General features: G+C 36.6%; 1 protein-coding gene across 7 annotated transcripts in view; it reads right to left on the bottom strand.

The window, feature by feature from the left end:
• Positions 1-18,961, bottom strand: part of BTRC (beta-transducin repeat containing E3 ubiquitin protein ligase) — a 181,817-nt gene that overhangs the window by 53,636 nt on the left and 109,220 nt on the right. For all 7 annotated transcript variants that reach the window (XM_045854053.1, XM_045854055.1, XM_045854056.1 and 4 more), the window contains one exon: positions 14,683-14,772. In XM_045854053.1, coding sequence (XP_045710009.1) covers positions 14,683-14,772 — 90 coding nt within the window. The remainder of the gene's footprint in view (positions 1-14,682; positions 14,773-18,961) is intronic.

Raw genomic sequence — 18,961 nt, 5'->3', positions numbered from 1 at the left:
AGGAGTGAAGTATTGTCTGAAAATAGTTATTTATTAACCTACTGAGAGCCTCAATCATGAGCTGTTTTTCCTAAGACAGGATTCACTACTGAATCCTTTTTCAATTCACCTAGTATCTGTTGGGAGCCGTATATCATGAACTAGAACAAGAGTGACAGATCTAAATTAACATGACAGAGAAGCTCTCTGATGCTGCCTCTTGGTTTCTCAACTCCACTCTCTTTTGTGGCATCCAAAGGCTTTAGAAACCTGGCATTAATTAAGCAACAGTTTTATTACACACAATCAAAGCCTGAAAAGAAAAGCCTAACAGACAGCAGAGGAGATTACAAGGTTCAATTAACAATTTTACTTTTCTGTGGTTGCTAATTGAGGTATTTTTAATTTTTATCACTTCACATGGAGTGCTGAAAATACTTTAAGTACAAGAGAACACAAACCTAAAATGTATTACTGTATCATGATTTTATATAACCAATTTGCATACTTCTGTATTTTCAAAATCCTGGCCACGTGTTAACAAACTGTTAACATATAATAGGCACCATAGTGAACTTTTTAGATAATCCTCCCATTTGCTACAACGACACTAATCTCTTTGTACTAAAATTTACAAAACATAATGGCCAAAAGCACAGGCCATGGGGCCAGACAGTCTGGGTTCAAATTCCAGTTCTGTAACATATTCTGGGCAAGCTGCTTGATCTCTCTGAGTTCTAGTTTATTTGTGTGTAAAATGGGGTTGTAGCTTAATGAGATTGTGAGGATTTAAGTGACAGTGTATATGAAACCCTTAGCCTAGTGTCTAGTGCACTGTAAATGTATAGTAATAGTGCAAAAAGGCTGTCAAATTTGATGATATAATCTCTGAATTTTAATACTTTAAACATATATCTCATATTTTTTGTTTATAAGTCAATCAGAATCAATATGTAGAATTTGAGGATCTACCTTTTAATTTACTTTTGCATACAATTTGTCTTTTATAAGTAATACAACTTTTTAAAAATAGTATGTTTAGTCACAGGGAGGATGCCAAAATGAAGACCCATGCTCCAAATGAAAGAACAGATAAAAAAAAAAAACAACCAAAAAACAAAAACCAAAAAAAAAAAACAAAAACAGAAAAAACAAACCCCATAAAAACTCCAGAAAAAGAGCTAAGTGAAATGGAGATAAGCAATCTATCAGATGCAGAGTTCAAAACACTGCTTATAAGGATGCTCAAGGAACTTAGTGAGGACCTTAGCAGCATAAAAAAGATCTAGTTAGAAATGAAGGATCTGACTGAAATTTCACTAATTGAAATAAAAAAAATTTATAGGGAAACAACAGTAGAGTGGATGAAGCTGAGAATCAAATCAATGATTTGGAACATAAGGAAGCAAAAAACCACCAATCAGAACAACAAGAAGAAAAAAGAATAAAAAAGAAAAATATGATGGTATTGTAAGTAGCCTCTGGGACAACTTCAATAGGTCCAACATTCATATCATAAGGATGCCAGGAAGGAGAATACAAAAAGCAAGAAATTAGAAATTTATCTGAAAAAATAATGAAAGAAAACTTCCCTAATTTGACAAAGAAAATAGACATGCAAGTCCAGGAAGACAAGAGAGTCCCAATCAACTTGGGCCCAAAGAGGACCACACAAAGACACATAGTAATTAAAATGTCAAGGGTTAAAGATAAAGAGAGAATCTCAAGAGCAGCAAGAGAAAAGCACTTAGTTACTTATAAGAAAGCCCCCATAAGACTGTCAGCTTATTTCTCCAAAGTAACTTCGCAGGCAAGAAGGGGCTGGAGAGAAGTATTCAAAGTGATGAAAAGCAAGGACCTACAACTGAGATTGCTCTATCCAGCAAAGCTATCATTTAGAATGGGAGGGCAGATAATGTGTTTCCCAGACAAGGTCAAGTTAAAGGAGTTCACTGTCACCAAGTCATTATTACATGACATGTTAAAGGGACTTATTAAGGAAAAGATCAAAACTATGAACATTAAAATGACAACAGATTCTCAACTATCACAGCAACTGAATCTAAAAACAAAACAAAACCCAAAAAACAAAAACAAACTAAGCAAACAACTAGAACAGGAACAGAATCATAGGTATGGCATCACTTGGAGGGTTATCAGCTGGGATCGGGAAATGGAAGAAAGGGGGAATTGGTGGAGGGATCAAGAAGCATAATTGGTAGAACAAAATAGACAGGGGGAAGTTAAGAATAGTATAGGAAATGGAGAAGCCAAAGAACTTACATGCACGACTCACGGACGTGGACTAAGGAAGGAGGGATTGCAATAAGGAAATGGGGTACTGGGCAGGGGGTATAAAGGAAAAAATTGGGACAACTGTAACAGCATAATCAATAAAAAAAAACAACAAAAAGAAAAACAACAAAAAGTATGTTTATTGCTTTTAGAAAGAGAGAAAGGGAGAGGGAAACATTGAAGTGATAGAGAAACATCTATTGGGTGCCTCCCATAAGCACCCCAACCAGGGATTGAACCCACAACCTAGATAATGTTTCCTGACCGGTAATCAAAGCCCCAGCCTTTTGGTGTAGGGGATGATGCTCCAACCATCTGAGACATCGTGGCCGGGGCTTTTATGAGCAACTTTTATCACACATTTTCAATTGAGGGAAAGCAGAGAGTAAATAATAGTCTAAATTTTAAACTTTTGAAATTCCAAAAGCACTCAACGGTAGTATTAATTGACAATCAACAGCAAGCTAAACAGCTGACTAAAAATAATAGTTATATAAAGCTCTCACTTACTGAATGTTCTCACGGTATAATGTTGAGATAGTGACTCCAATAGTGTCCCAGGCTAGATGTATTCAAATTTACATTACTCAGTAACCAAACCTTTGCAAAGGTTTCCTATATTCAAAAACTATGTCATTGCAAATAGAATCTACTGTAATCTGGATACATGTGATGTATACACCTACTCCTTATCATTTATAACAAAATATAAAAAAAAGTTATATTTCTTGGATTTAGTTCCAGTACCCTTAAGTATCACTCAGAGAAAAAGGTAAAGAAAACTTTTAACCTATCGATTTTAAAGTCTAAAATGATACTGTATTAATTCTACAAAATTTTATATATACACACATGTGGGTGTATGTATGTATATATATATATTAGGGTTCAAGGAAACTCATTTTTTTAAAAGTTCCCTGATTACACTGTCAGGTTTGTAAGTACTCCGGTCACAAGAAGAGGAGAAAACACACAAACTGAAAATGAACCTCACACACAGATGTAAATAAAGCCACTCTTTAGGTTGCCCATTAATCCACAAGTGGCATATTCATCTTATTTACAGTATTATACCCCCTGCCATGATACTCCATTACAGAGTCACGCTACACACTCCATAGTTAACACTGTAGGAACCATCTCTTTTTAAACAGGGTTTTCTCTCTGTATTTCCCTTTTGGCTTGTTCCCAGGTTTCAAAACAACAACTTTATAATTAAATTTCTAATGCTATTAGATACTCTATGAAAATGCAGATAAAGTTAAAGAAGTGATGTCTGAAGTATAAAACATAACTGAATTTAGGTTCATTCTTCTAGAAATATTTCAACATTCTTATTTGTCATGGTCTTGGAGCTCTGTGTGAGCAAGTGCTCCTTGCATATTTTTACAAGCCTGGGCATGAAATTTATGTTAACCTTAACTCTCAAAAACTTCATTCTTTCCATTAGAGAATATCCAGAGAGGTTTTTAGACACACACACACACACACACACACACACACACACACACACACAGAGATACTCCTGTTTGTTTTCTTTTTGTTTTAATTTGCTTCTGATGAACCTACTTCTTCTTAATCACTCACCCCTGTCCCAGGCCTCCTCGCTCCTGTCTAAAACAGGGTTTCAAGGCCCCAACTGCTAACTCTCATCATGTGTTCACAATCACCAAACTATCTAGAAGCATGCATAAAACTATAAAAATATTCACCGAAGTTCAACCAGAGCCTGGGTTTTGAAGCCGTAAGGGACATTTCTTAAACTGACAAAATTTAGTACCAAGCTTAACCAGGAAAAATAAATTTATGGAATAAAAGGACCGTCAGTGTATGTTTACATTGTAAATTATAACACAGACAGTAGGATGAGATCTGTAGTCCATAACTACTTCTAGAACAATGTCTAAGGTATAAATCACCACCTTGAACAGTACTGGACTCATAATGTCCCACTCATTTTATATGTAGAACAATGGAACATGGAGCCATGAAGTCACCTTGGGTCCTTTAAGGCCTATGTGTATAAGGTGGGTGATTATTATTGAGCTAAACATTTAAAGTTACACAGTAGAACTACTGAGTAGGTGATCCAGAACAGAGATAGTTTAGTTTTCTGAATATAGTACTTGGCTCAATTAAGTCAGAAAAAGATATTTTCTAAGCAGTGGAGGGGGTGGAGGGAAGGGCTGGAGATAACATCTGCTAGATGTAAAAAATGCTATTGAAATCAAGGGGGAAAAAGCTATAGGTGCTTCTTTGAGTGAGACCAAGTACAATGGTAGGAGAGATACAGAGGGCTTCCAAATGCTGCTGGAAAGGCAACCAACCAGGTGTAATAGAGTAAGGACTCTGAAGTCAGAGAGATCTGAATTCAAAAAAACTCTGTAACTTGGAGATGTGAAAGCTTAGGGAAAGGTTTAACTTCTCTACGCTTCAGGTGCCTTATCTGTAAACAAGGGTAATACTCATCTCATCAGGTTCACATAAGGACTGAAATATACAGTAATTTTTGGACTATAAGATGTACCCCCGCATTTGGGAGGAAAATGGGGGTTCGTCTTATAATCCAAATGTAGCTTACCTGGCTCGCTGGGGTGGGGGGGCGCACAGCCTATATCATTTATGTTATTAAATATTTTACTACACTCTTTGCTTCAAAATTTTTTTCCTATTTTCCTCCTGTAAAACCTAGGTGCATCTTCTGGTCTGGTGTACCTTACAGTCCAAAAAATTTGGTATCACATAGCCAGCACTAGGCACCAGTGCCTAGACACAGGTGCAATAAATACTAATATACTCTCTCTATACCTCAAACTTCGAGTAGTACAGAACTGGGGGGAAGAAAGGTAAAGGTTCCTGAAGATTCACAAAAAAGAAAATGGACATTTTTCAATTCCTTATACAGGAACATATCCCGAAACTAAAAAGTGGGGTGCGGGGACTTAGAAAGGGTTATAATAGCCTCAGAGAATCAACTGGTTCCAAACATTAAGAACTCTACTTAAAAAAAATTAATTCTAGAAAGAGGGGAAGGGAAGGAGAAGGAGAGAACCATCGATGTGAGACAGAAATATCTATCAACTGCCTCTCACATGAGTTCTGACCAGGGACCTAGTCCACAACCCAGGCATGTGCCTTGACTAGGAATCAAACCCATGACCGTTTGGTTTGTGGGACAACATCCAACCAAGCCACACTGGCCAGGGCTACATTAAGAACTTTAAATAAGGGTGTAAGGGTGAACTCCAAAGGACTAGACTAATAAAAATATTTCTAAAGTGAACCCTATTGATAAGATCCAGATCAGTAGAATTTAAGGTGACTTGGTAACTCTAGCTAACTCTAGCTCTGTTAGGAGATCAAAAAAGGAGTTCCTTGGTCATTCGGCCAGTTAGACATTTCTTAATTACTAGTATAAACAAGAAAAGAGGTAAAAAAAATGATATCTATTTTAACACTGATCTTACGAAGCAAATCTTACTGGAAAAGAACTCTAACAACAAGAACAAATATTGCCAAGATCACTAAGTAAAATGGAATCCCAGAATCATAGGAAAAAGAGAAAAATATAATTTTATTATTTCTTTGTAGAAACTTGGTAGAGAGAATAGTCTTTTGAATTCACAGCTCATTTGCCTTATAGGCTGAAGTCATGACACGAGAATAAAATTTAACATGTATGGATCCTGAGCTCATGGGTACTAAAAGGTTCAAAAGGAGAGCTCGAGTTTCACAAGCTTTGTAAGTGATCTATTTATACCATATAACTAAGAACATATTTATTCACGGAGAGCTTATGAGTCCAAGCTTCTGAAATTGTCAAACTAGGAGAGAGAATGAAAAGCCACAAAAAACCATAAAAGCTTTAAGAATAAAAAATCTCTCTTCCAGATTAAGGGGTGCAGAAAAGTATCATGTAAAATTCTAACAAGTGGCCTTTAAAATATTAATATGCACAGTAGCAGCATTCTCTCAAATAATGGAGGGGGAAGTCCTACAGACTATTTAGTATTAAGTCACTGATTCTAAAATACTGATACATCTCAGTCTAAATACAAATTTTCAATAAAAGCTATCAGTCAAAAAAAAATCAGGTTTCTGACAAAATTCCAAAAGCTATGCTAAAGATGTGTGGGCAAGAGGGGCAGTAAGATGGGTATTAGGGAGAAGTAAAGTGCCTTTGTTCCATGAGTTTTGCATGGAGGTATAGTATCAGGGACTTAACATTCTGTATATATGGTATCTTAGGGCTACAAGGCTAGAATCACCATTAGTTGTATATATTATGAAAAGGTCTTATTAACTATGATGAGAAAAGTTCATCTTACATTTAACCTGAATATTTTGTACTATACTTTAGGCTCTTTCCTGCTAATTCTGTACTCCAGATGGGTACCAATACCTGATTTTTATGTATTAATAATTTAAATACATGCTTAAGTTGATTAACTGATAATATCAAGAAAATAAATTTATATATCTTTGGAAGATATCTGGGTTCCTTTACATAGCCTATAATATATTATTTGCTTTTATAGTAAGCCACTAAGATTAGGGTATAAAGACTAAAAGAACACAAATCGGGATGGCCTCACATACTTTCCCAGAGTTACAGCCTAAAGAAAGGCCCAGAAAACTGATTTGGTAGAGAAAATATGGCTCATTAATGTCTTCCATAGCCTCATACCATATTTTCCAAGATTATAAGGATGATTAATAAGGCAACAATTTTAGTATAACTGAATGTCAAATGGATAAACCAGCCTTCAGTCACAGTTACTGCATATATTCTCCCCTTTCTCCTACGAACACCATTCAATGATACTCCATTCTCAATTATATAAATTGAAACAAACACATGGCCCCCAATACTGAAAAGTCAATGGCATAGGGAAAAAAGAAAACAGCAGATTCCCTAGTAAACAGAATCAGGAAAGGACATAATTTAAATACACCACCCTGGCTGGTGTGGCTCAGTGGACTGAGTTCCACTCAATCCTGTGGACCAAAGGGTCACCAGCTTGATTCCCAGTCAGGGCACATGCCTGGGTTATGGGCCAGGTCCCTAGTCGGGGGCACGTGAGAAGCAACCACACACTGATGTTTCTCTCCCTCTTTTTTTCCCTCCCTACTCCTTTCTCCAAAAAGAAATAAGTAAAATCTTAAAAAAATACTCCATAACTTACTTGCCTGGATTTTGCTCCGATTTTAAGCAACTCAAAAGGTGACAGAAGTGCTCCAAACTAGAAAACTCTTGTGCTACTTGCAACTAAGTGGGAGGGGTGAGGTTGACAAGACAGACCTCTTTAAAACTTAATTCCTCTGGTTACCTGATTTTTAAAAATTCAAAGGTCAAAACCCAGAGTGCAATGCCAGAGAAAGTGTGCTGGTAATCAAAATCCTATATGACCCATGATAGAGTTACAGTCTATAGATCATTAACACATCAACCATATTTGTGACACTACCTTGGAAGTAGGCAGTATTTCTTAGTCTGTAAATCAACTCTACAGTGGAAACACAATATTGTATACTGTAAGAAAAGTGTGATGTTAAAATCTACAGATTTCCCCCCTTTTCCAGAATTGTGCCTGGCATCACACAGCTGTGGAGCTGCCTTCATCACTCCCTCCATTTCCAGTCTTGCTAATTAAAAGGTTGATCACAGAACAATGCTCTTCTCATTAATTTCAGTGTTCCGATTGGGCAGGATCCCTGCTTACCCCACCTGATCTTTTCACACTGCTGAAGTTAATGTGACAGGAGCCCGAAGATGGATTACCTGCTGCCATATTGCCCATCGCCTCCAATCAGGAGCTATCTGTGTAAACTGATTGTTCTAATTTGCTCTCATTATTTTTACAATATCAGGAGAAAATAACGCACACAGCTCACTGTCAAAGCCATGAAAATCAGCCATTAGTTAAACGCAGACACTGAGTGGCTTTATTGGAGGTACTGCAGTTTATTGATGCAGCTCCACTCAAACAAGGCAGCATTTGCTTCAGAAAGAAATGTTTACACTGAAAGTAAATATTTATTGTAATAATACCCACAGCAATATGTTATTCTGAAGAATCTTGTTCTTATTTCAAAAGCTTGGCTTTGACATAAATGAACAACAATGAAGAGTTGGGTTGGCTAAGAAAGTAGGTAACATTTAATATACATTCAGTTCTATGCAAACCTGTTTATTAACCAAAATCTATGAGTACTCTCCATATCCTATACCTCGTATAAATGAGAAACTCTCTTCTGTGACTACAAATGCTAATCAGACAACAAATAATGGAGGTTTTATTTTCTCCACACAACAACAAATATTTCTCCAAAACAAAAATTTTATGACTTAGGAATCAAAATTATTTTTGTAATAATCATACAGGTATAGTTTTAAATTTAAAATAATGTATTCTTATACAATATAAGTATTCTACAAGAAAGATTACTAATCCTAGTATCATATATATTTGCAATATATTTCACAATTAGAAAATAAGCAGTGTAGTAAAGCCAGCTAAGCAAACAACAAGCTGTTTTAAAACCCTTCATTAAGAGTTGGTTTCTTAAAGCAGAAGACAGAAGTCTCCAGAAAGATTTGATATTCAACAAAATAATATCCTTAAAAGATGTGTCTTGGGCACAAAGAAACTGTATTTTTCTGTTATAAAGAAAAAGCTAAACTCTAGAAGAAAATAGATTTAAACTTCGTATTTCTAGGCACGCTTGGCTACGAACATTTTGTAAAAATGTTAGCTAAATGCTGCCTGAACAGCATTTTGGGGGGCTAAAGAAGGAGGGTATAAATAATAGAAACCGATGCATTTTAAATATAGAAATTTAATCCACACACGCTCCCCCCTTGCTCCCCCTTCAGTGTTAGAAGTAAACATGGCTTCCTCCTGTTTTCCTTCTACACCAAGATTTGTAGGTAATGTGAAGGCAAGAGTATGCCCTTCTTGCTGCTCCCCTTTTAATGGCCACTTTTCTTTTTTCTAAGAAACGTGTGCCATGCTTTTCTCCTTAAAATTCCTGCACTAAAAGACTGCACCATACTGCACTCCGCAAAACGTGCTGATGGCGCCAATTACAAGCCCCCAGCCGAACGCTCCAGCCCCCACCATTCGGGCAGATTTATGCGGACTCTTGCCGACGTTATTACAAGTCAGAGTTTATTGGGAAATTGTTACATTATGCGGAGTGTCTAACAAATTGCTTATGCTGCTATAATTGGATTACAACAGCCGCTTGCTCCCACCGGTAAGATTAGGCAAGTAGGACTCCTGCCGATCTCTGAGCGTTAGCAGTAATTTTATTTGCCTTGCCTCTCTCTTTCCTAACAACATGCCTCTCTCCCTGCCAGCTGTCTGCTGAAAAGGCACAGGCTTGTTCCTTGGCCCTAACAATGCAATTACAGCCCCGCAGATCGCACTGTTTGTGCATTAAGTACAGAGCCAAAACGAGGCGAATTGATCGTTTGACTTTTGGAGAAGCCATGTGATCTCTCCGTGCGGGTGATCCGACATGCATCAGCAGGCAATACTGCAGTCAGTTCTTGATAAAGAACTTTCTTCCGTCAGCCCTCTCCCCCCCAACCTTCCCTTTTTCACTGAGGAAGACACTGACTGGGCTCATCTCATGCTAATCTAGATCAATCCACAAAGACAAACTCAATCTTATTAGCTCCCTGGCTAGAAAGAAACGTGAATAGATTTTTAGCATCTCGAAGCATCTCAGTCAGATGTATCAGTGGTTCCTAGCAGTTGAACCACTGCTATCTAAAAAAAGGTTCATAAAGAGTTCACGGAGGAAAAAAGTTTGCAGAAACACTGTGGTTGTAGTTCCAAAGAACTACAGAAAGTTTTAGGTTTTGACAAATAAAACTGCCTTAGAAAGGCTTTGTTATAAGCTCTGTCTTACATTCAAGGGGCCATCAGGAAATCGGCACTGAAAACTGTGTCCTGCCTTTCTCTGCAGATCTGCTCTGCTGGAAGATACTGGCAGCCAACGTGCAGAACCAAAGCAGCTGACTTCAGGCTTAAAAACAGCCAGTCTGACCTCCACTCAGGGCAAAGTTTTAAACATATTTTGTCAACAGCTTTCAGTTTCTTGTTTCTTTCTCTTGTATGTTTAACAATGAATGCAGGTAGCAAGGAGGGTGTGCAAGCAGTTACTCTGACTCTCAGGATCATTCATGAAGATTCTCACTGGGGTCTGGACTTTTAAAAAAAAATTAACTCTCTTGAAATGGTTGAAACTTTACCAATTTTAATACAGGATTCTTGTTTATGTTTTTCTTTCCAATGGCACATGCTACTTAAGGTCCCTAAAGCTGATTACACAATCAATGTGCAGTCAATCTGCTGAATCCATTTTGGTGTCCTTTTTCTGTTTTCCTAAACACCACGCACATCTAGAAGGTTATGTATCCTGGTCATGTGTTCCTATATCCTCAATGTGATAAACACATAAACTCTTGTCTATAACAACAGTCCTTGATTCTATTATTACTTCAAAGTGAACTTGGAAAAGTCACTTGACTAGTATTTCTCAGAACCTCTCTGTAACACCCCACCTTTAACACTCATTAAATTCATATGAACATTTGAAGATGAAAGAAGAAATACTATTTCCGAACTTCAGCGATAAGCCTAATGTGTAACATGTTACACTCAGAGTTTTCCCAACCACGTGAGCCTTAGTGATATGGTTAAATCTAAGTATATTCTCCACAAAGTTAATTGTTAGACTCAAAAGAGGGGCTGTGTGAGGAATGGACCATCTGACATGCTACTTGTGGAACAGTACATTAAAGAAGCCTGTTAACATGTAGTTTAAAACTCAAAAGAAACTCTGAACAGCTGAAATGCCTTATAAATAGCGCAGACCCAGAGGAAGTGCAAACGTCTGCATTGTGAATTGTAGATCTTAATTACCGACAATGGCTGGTACAGCAAGTAGCACGGAAAAAAAGTGAAACAGTTGCACTGTTCATGGTTGGCAATAATTCTTCAGGAAAATATTTACTATCAATCAGTTATGAGAAAAGGGACTCTGTGCTCGTAAAACAGCACGTTGCTTCTCATACCAGGACCATTTTGCTTCAGCATAATCTGAATTTAAACAGCTTGTTTCCTGCGGATATAATTTTGGAAATAAATAAAACAAGTCTTCTATCAAAATCTGGAGTGAGTGGAAAGGAACATCACATTTTTCTGTCTCAGTCAGCTGCAAACAGATTATTAGTCTCAAGTAAAAAACAGTAACAACAAACAACTACTACCATAATACAGAACATCTACAAAGGACTACTTAAGTGGTTTATTTCCCAAATATAAAGGCAATACTTATTCCTACCTGGACAGGAATCTAGGTAGATATGTTCAAACAACTCAATTTTAACTGTGTGTGTGTGTAAGAGTAAATTAGGGGAAAAGCCTGAAACCAAACTTTTCAGCAATATTTAAATAAAGTCAATTAAAAAATAACAAAGAATTAATGCTATCCATTTTCCATCAGTTTTCTTTACCAATAAAAAACATCATGAAGGTTGACAATTAGGTACAATGTAATTATTGATTTTAAAGATTAAGTTGGCAGTCAATAATGACTGTCCATTTAAAGCAACAATAAATACAAAGCTCATCATGTTTAAACACAAATTTCATGAGATACAGGGCTATAATTAATAAGAAGGAAGGCTTTGGGAAAAATAAGACATTTCAGTGCCTCCAAATATTACTTGAATTAAGTTATGCAGACAAAATGATCCCTCCTCCATTTTAATTTTTAAATCTTGTTTTAGGCCTCACTCTTCAAGTTAGAGGCTCAGAAGATTATATTAACCTAGGGTGACTGTAGTTTGTCTAACAACTTTGTTTTCTTGTATTTGAAATAAGAGTAACAGGTCCCTTTGCATAGGCCTATTGTAAAACACTTACTGTAAGATATTTCTGGCAAGGAGGAGTCACATACAGTGTAGCTGTTGGGGTCCAAACACAACAACATCGCTAGGTTTAAAGGGGATAACTGGTATTAAAAGTTTTGTCTAAAACGCATATAAATAGTACCCAATAGTAAGGTTTTAGACTCCATTATCGCCACCCAAACCAAAGTCACTCCAACCAGAATTGACTGCTTTGAACTAGAGCCAAAAACAGTTGATATCACTATATTCCAGTTGCTCCCACATGGAGATGGCTGGACATTCAAGGCCACTGTGGAGTACAGTCTCAATCATTAACAGACACTTGTACCAAGTTAAAAACCACTGCAGCCATATCAAGTATAGCAGATGAAACTATTCAGTTAAGGGTTAAAGGTGAAGAGCAGGAGATAGGGACAAGGTTGCAGACCTACAAAAATAGTAGCAAGTCATTACCTTTCAAAGGTCAGGCAATAAAAAAAGCCAAGAGAAACAGCGCAGAATCATGAGATATACTAACACATGTAAATGAAAAAGGCGAAATTATTTCTCTATTCCCATGTTATCGGTACCTCATTGAAGGCTGTTACAAAAAAGAAAAACTCAGCTACGTGTGTTTTATTTGCCATTGATCAACTGTTTATTTGGGTCAACTCTGAAGAAATTAACCAGAAGACAGGACATAGACCAATAAAAGGAACCAGAAAGTTAGGCAAGTTCCAACAGAAAATGATAGAAATCATTATTAAATTAGGATATTTAAGAAATCAAGGAAAGGGTAGAGATGTCAGAATAATGCTAAAATAAGCAAGAATGGGATGAGAGGGTCACCATCTGGGAGCAAGGGAAACAGACCGATTAACAGCAATGAGCAAACTTCCTCACCCAAGAGCATAGAATAAATTATACCATTGTGCCAGATGCCAGGAGATTTCTAACCATGCACCACAGAAATAGAGGGTAGGAGAGGAAAAAAAAAAAAAAAAACCCCACCACATCATACAGACACACACCAATGTAACTACGCAGCTTAGAGATCCTGGCGTACAAAGTATAAACAAGACAAAAGGAACAGATGCTCACTTGGCCAGCTCTCAATGAAACTCATTAAAATCGTCACCCTGTCCTTGGGTATGTGCTCATGTTAAGATTTTACCTTGTTTAGCCAGAAGTCACCCACTTGTGATGACACTGAGAGCAGCATGGCCAAAGAGGGGACAAGATTATTTTTAAAGGCCTAAATAATTGGTCCCCATCTCAACGTACACATGCTGGATATAAAATAGGGCCAATCAGTACTTGCTGGTTGTAACCTAATAACTGAAAAATGAAATATATAATTTATAATATTCATATTTTTACAGCAAATCATTAAGACATTCTAATTTAAAAGACACATAAATGACTTTTTTAACTATAATTCTTAATAAATCCTGATATTTCTTATGTGGATCATTTCCATTGAACAAATATATGAAAAAATATTATATATCATATTCCCTGATATATTTTCAGTTGATAAAGTAGGTCTAGAAACCACTGCATGTTTTAAGAAATAAAATAAAAATAATAAAAAATACTGCTGTCCTTTGATTTTTGTAGCAAAGAATGGCGACTACATGATACCAGCCCTGGTTCTAATAATAACAGTAAGTAATTGAGAGGCTAAGTGTACAATACAGGAGATTAAATTTAAGTAGTTACTAAGTAGGAAACATTGTAACAGTGACAAAATAGTTATTGAAGGTAGTCATTTTGCAGATATACAAAGGAAAAGTCTAAAAACAGAGCCCACTGTAGAATTTTTCTTATTTGGAATAATCAAAATGGTTGATACCCAAATTTAGGTCAAAGCTGCTGATTAATTTGAGATACTTAGAAAATTTGAGTCATAGTTGATACAATTATTAGATTTTAAGACTTCTCTAATATATAAGATTATTTTTTAAATCTAGGCTATAGATATGGCACACATTTATACATAAGAAAGAGATAACTCATATACATGATTTAAATATACTTGTCCAATCAAATCAAGGTCACCAAAAGGAATATTCCTACCATTAAGCCACTTAATAAATCATAATAGTGGTATAATAATTAGATTTTCTGTAGCATATTTCGTAATCTTTGCAATGATGTACACTATACTTAATTACATTTAAAAATCATGAACTTAGAAAAATAATCATACATTTTCTTACATAAACCTTCCTTGTTTGTAATAATCCATAACTAGTATCAAGAAACAAATGTGATTTAGAACAAAGTGTGACCAGAATACGCAATCAGAAAACTCTTGTTGCAATTGAAGAGATGGAGATTCCAACCTGTGGTCTAATTTTTGGATAAAATGATGCCTGCTGTATTCTCTTTTAAATATAAAACCCTGAAGAGTCTGTAACAGAAATAGTGAGTGAAGATGTCTACAGATAAGGCATCGTTACGATGTGGTATAATAGACAATGAGTGATATTACTTACTTTGGCCACACAACTTTCAGTCTTCATAGCAGTGCTCGCTAGACATACTGTTTCCTGGTTTAAGCAGATTCTGGCACAGCTGTTATAAGTCTGTAAAGAGAATTTTTTTGGGAAACAGGTTTAATTATTAAAATACTATCATATGTAGTTTTTAAATTCTGCCCTATTTCTCAAAATCAACACATAAATAGATTCCATATGTAAATTCCAGGTTTATGAGCCCTGAGGGACAAGGTAGACGGTGGAAAGCAAAGAAAGTGAAAGCCCACAAAAGCCACTGATGTGCCTATAAACAAGTATATGAGCAGCAGTGGTTCACTGAATGTATGGAAGGTGGGGGTATTAATTATTCAAAAATGGGCAAAGGACCATACAAATGGTCAACAAGCACATGAAAAGATGGTCAACATCACTAATGATTAGAGTAATACAAATCAAAACTATAAGATACCACTTCATACCTATTAGGGTGAGTATTATTAAAAACAATAGCAACAAAAACCAGAAAACAAATGTTGGCAAGAATATAAAGAAATTGGAACCCTTGTGTGCCATCAGTGGAACTGTAAAATGGTACAGCTACTCTGGAAAACAATGGTGATAGTTAAACAATTAAAAACAGAATTACCATATGATCCAACAATTTCACTTCTGGGTATATACCCCAAAGAATTGAAAACAGTACTGGAGTTATATACTTGTATATTGTGTATCACGGAAGCTGAATGTGGAAGCAACCCAAGTGTTCACTGATGGGTTACAGGATAAGCAAAATGTGGCATATACAAGCAATGGAATAGCATTCAGCCTTAAAAAGGAAGGGAAATTATGACACGTATTACACCATAAATGAGCCTTGAGGATATTATGCTAAGTGAAATAAGCCCATCACAAAAGACAAATACTGTATGGTTCCACTTATATATTTAGAGTAGTATAAAATCATAGAGACCAAAGCAGAAAAGTGGTTGCCAGGAACTGGGAGAGGAGGAGAATGGGAAGTTACTGCTTCACAGGTCCAGAGAGCCCGTTTCATAAGGTGAAGAGTTATGGGGATAGATGGTGGTGATGGTTACACAACAATGTGAATATACCATCTTTAATAGCAATGAATTATACATTTTTAGATGACTACTATGTTACATGTATTTTACCACAATTAAAAACAAAACTGGCTATACTTTATGGTAAGCAAATATTAACTGGCCAATATATTAATAAAAGTGTTTCCCTTTAGTATTAAGTTTTTACTGATGGTACAAATCATGGTCCTCAAACGTTAGCATGCATTGGAATCATCTGGAGGGCTTGTAAAAACACGGATTGCTAAGCCCCATCCTATAGCTGCTGAGAATGTGCACTTTTAACGAGCTCCCAGTTGATGTTGATGCTGCTAGTGTAGGAACGCTCTGAGAATCACTGGTAGAAATGTGTATGTTGAAACTGAAGAGAAAAATCTGAAGACACAGGTGATTTTTAAAAACTAACAATAGGAAAAAATGCATTTGTAAAAAAATTCTAGACATACAGAACAGTTGCAAAAATAGGTATGAGTTCCTGTGTATCCTTCGCCCAATTTTCCCTTACGTGAACAAATGTCTTACACAACTACAGAGTATTTATCAAAACTAAGAATTAATGTGGCACAATATAAAGAACTTGAGTTTCCCCACTTTCCCCACTAATGAGTGCCCCCTTTCTGTTCAAGATCTAGTCCCAGATCCCATACTGCACGCAGTTATCCTGTCTCCCGGTCTCCTCTGACCTGTTAGAATTTCTCATCTTTTATGACTGCCACATTTGAAGAGTGCTGATTCATCTATGAAATGTCCCTCAGTTTGGGTCTGTCTCATGTTTTCTCATGATCAGACTGAGGTTATTCATTACTAGGAAGGACAACACAGAGATGATGTTCGTCTCACTGTATCAAGTCAGGACATGTTTTGAGGAATATTTCTGGTGACGTTAACCTTGACCACTTGCCTAAGACTGCATCTGCCAAGACCTTCAATTACAGGCTTATTATTTCTTCCTTTAGGAATTACTAAATATTGGGGGAAATACTTTGAGACTATGCAAACATTCTTTTTCTGCTTCAGCTTTGCCCACTAATTTGGGCATGTATTGCTGGATCTTGCTTGTCTATTGGTCATTTTTTTAATTTATCCCTTTTCTATTTATTAACTTGAATTTTTCTGTCAGGAAGAGCTATGACTTTTTCACCAATTTACTTATTTATTCATCTATTTTTATCAGCAATGATTGTATGTATTTTAAATAATTCATATTTGGTCAATTACCATTCTTTGGAAAGAGGACAGGTAGACAAAAATAAAATTAAAAAAACAGAAAAAGATATTATGAAATTGGTTTTTCATTTAAACAACTTTTAAAAATAAACCCACATAACTGTTTTATTCTTATATCATTTAAATTGAAATTATTTCAAAACACATTTTTAAGTTTTTTGAAGATTTTGTTTGTTTGTTTATTAGAGAGAGGGGAAGGGAAGGAGAAAGAGAGGGAGAAAAACTTCAATGTGTGGTCCCCAACTGGGGACCTGGTCTGCAATCCAGGTATGTGCCCTGACTGGGAATCGAACTGGTAACCCTTTGGTTCATAGGCCTGCACTCAATCCACTGAGCTACACCAGCCAGGGCTCGAAACACATGTTTTAAAAGAATAAGTTGGTTCATTTGACATAATGTATAGAGTTGCTGACACATTTATATTCTGGGCTCAGGGTTCAGTACTTCTTTTGCAACTACTAATACCACGTTTACTATTCATGTACAGACAACACACAATTTTTTAAAACTAAACTTACCATGTTTTAAAAAGACATTTATGCAATAATTGGTATACTGAACAAAATAAAACTTTAAGCCAAAGAATTCTAGTTTCAATAATGGTAGAAATGTTTGCAGTAAATTAACCTCTTTTAAGATAAAATTGTAAACCATACAAAAAAGATTAAAAGAAAAAAGTTTCCTCACCTGAGGATATGTTTATTGATTTTATTTATTGATTTTTTTTTATTTTTTAAAGATTTATTTATTTATTTTTAGAGAGGGAAGGGAGGTGGGGGGAGAGAGAGAGAGAGAGAGAGAGAGAGAGAGAGAGAGAGAGACATCAATGTGCTGGGGGCCATGGCCTGCAACCCAGGCATGTGCCCTGGCTGGGAATCGAACCTGCGATGCTTTGGTTTGCAGCCTGTGCTCAATCCACTGAGCTTCGCCATCAAGGACTTGTTTACTGATTTTAGAGAGGAGTGGTGGGGAGAGAGAAAACATTAATGTAAGAGAGAAACATCGATTGGTTGCCTCCCATAAATGCACCAGCTGGGAATTGAACCTGCAACCTAGGTATGTGTCCTGACAAGGAATTGAACCCACAACCTTTTGGTATACAGGAAGACGCTCTAGCCCTCAGCCAGGGCCATAGAAAAAGATTTTAAAATAACTACTTAAAGGCAGGAGGTAGAAACTAGTGGGAAGAATTGATTGACTTTGAGAGACGATAACCACGCTGGGTAAGGTCCATGTTCGTGTGCTTTTCCCCTAAGGGTACTACTCACCAGCCCACTTGGTACAGGGTGACTAAAATTCAATTAGAAAGCCATAATCTATTGGCTTGAGATGTCAGAGGATAGAGCTCAGGGCTACCACACTGGCTGAAAATTGAGGAGAGAAATCATAGAAAATAGAAAAAGCCATGGGGGAGGGAAGAAGCATCAAAACATGCATATAAATTCCCCTTAAATCCATGGCTAACCCCCAAGCTACATACATGAGTGGGAGACTCCTAGGATTCCAATGGAAAGTAACAGTTGCAAAGCTGAAAGATCTGAGCAGAGACTCTAGCTGCTGCCTCTGACGGAAGACACGGTTTATAATTTGATTCCTACTAAGTTAGAGGGGCTTAATAAGCACCTTAAACTTTCCAATGAAAACTTGGAAAGACCCTGCATAAAGAATAAGTCTTAGGACTCAGTGCAAAATCAAAACACACTTGCCTTAATGGATGCAAAACCAGACTCGATGAAGTCACAATTATCAGCCAGAAAGTTAATCAGTGGGAGATAGAAGAAATCCGTAGTCTCTTCTATGTGTCATTTACAATGCCCACTATATAATAATACAAAAAAAAGTCCTGGCTGGTGTGGCTCAGTGGATTGAGTGCCGGCCTGTGAACCAAAGGGTTGCCAGTTTGATTCCCAGTCAAGGCACATGCCTGGGTTGCAGGCCAGATCTCTAGTGGGGGGTGCACAAAAGGCAAC

The sequence above is a fragment of the Phyllostomus hastatus genome, unplaced genomic scaffold, assembly GCF_019186645.2.
Source record: "Phyllostomus hastatus isolate PE091 unplaced genomic scaffold, TTU_PhHast_1.1 phas_scaffold_1066, whole genome shotgun sequence".
Classification (NCBI taxonomy): Eukaryota; Metazoa; Chordata; class Mammalia; order Chiroptera; family Phyllostomidae; genus Phyllostomus; species Phyllostomus hastatus.
Note: the sequence above shows the minus strand (reverse complement) of the source record. Positions and strands in the feature narration are given on the sequence as shown.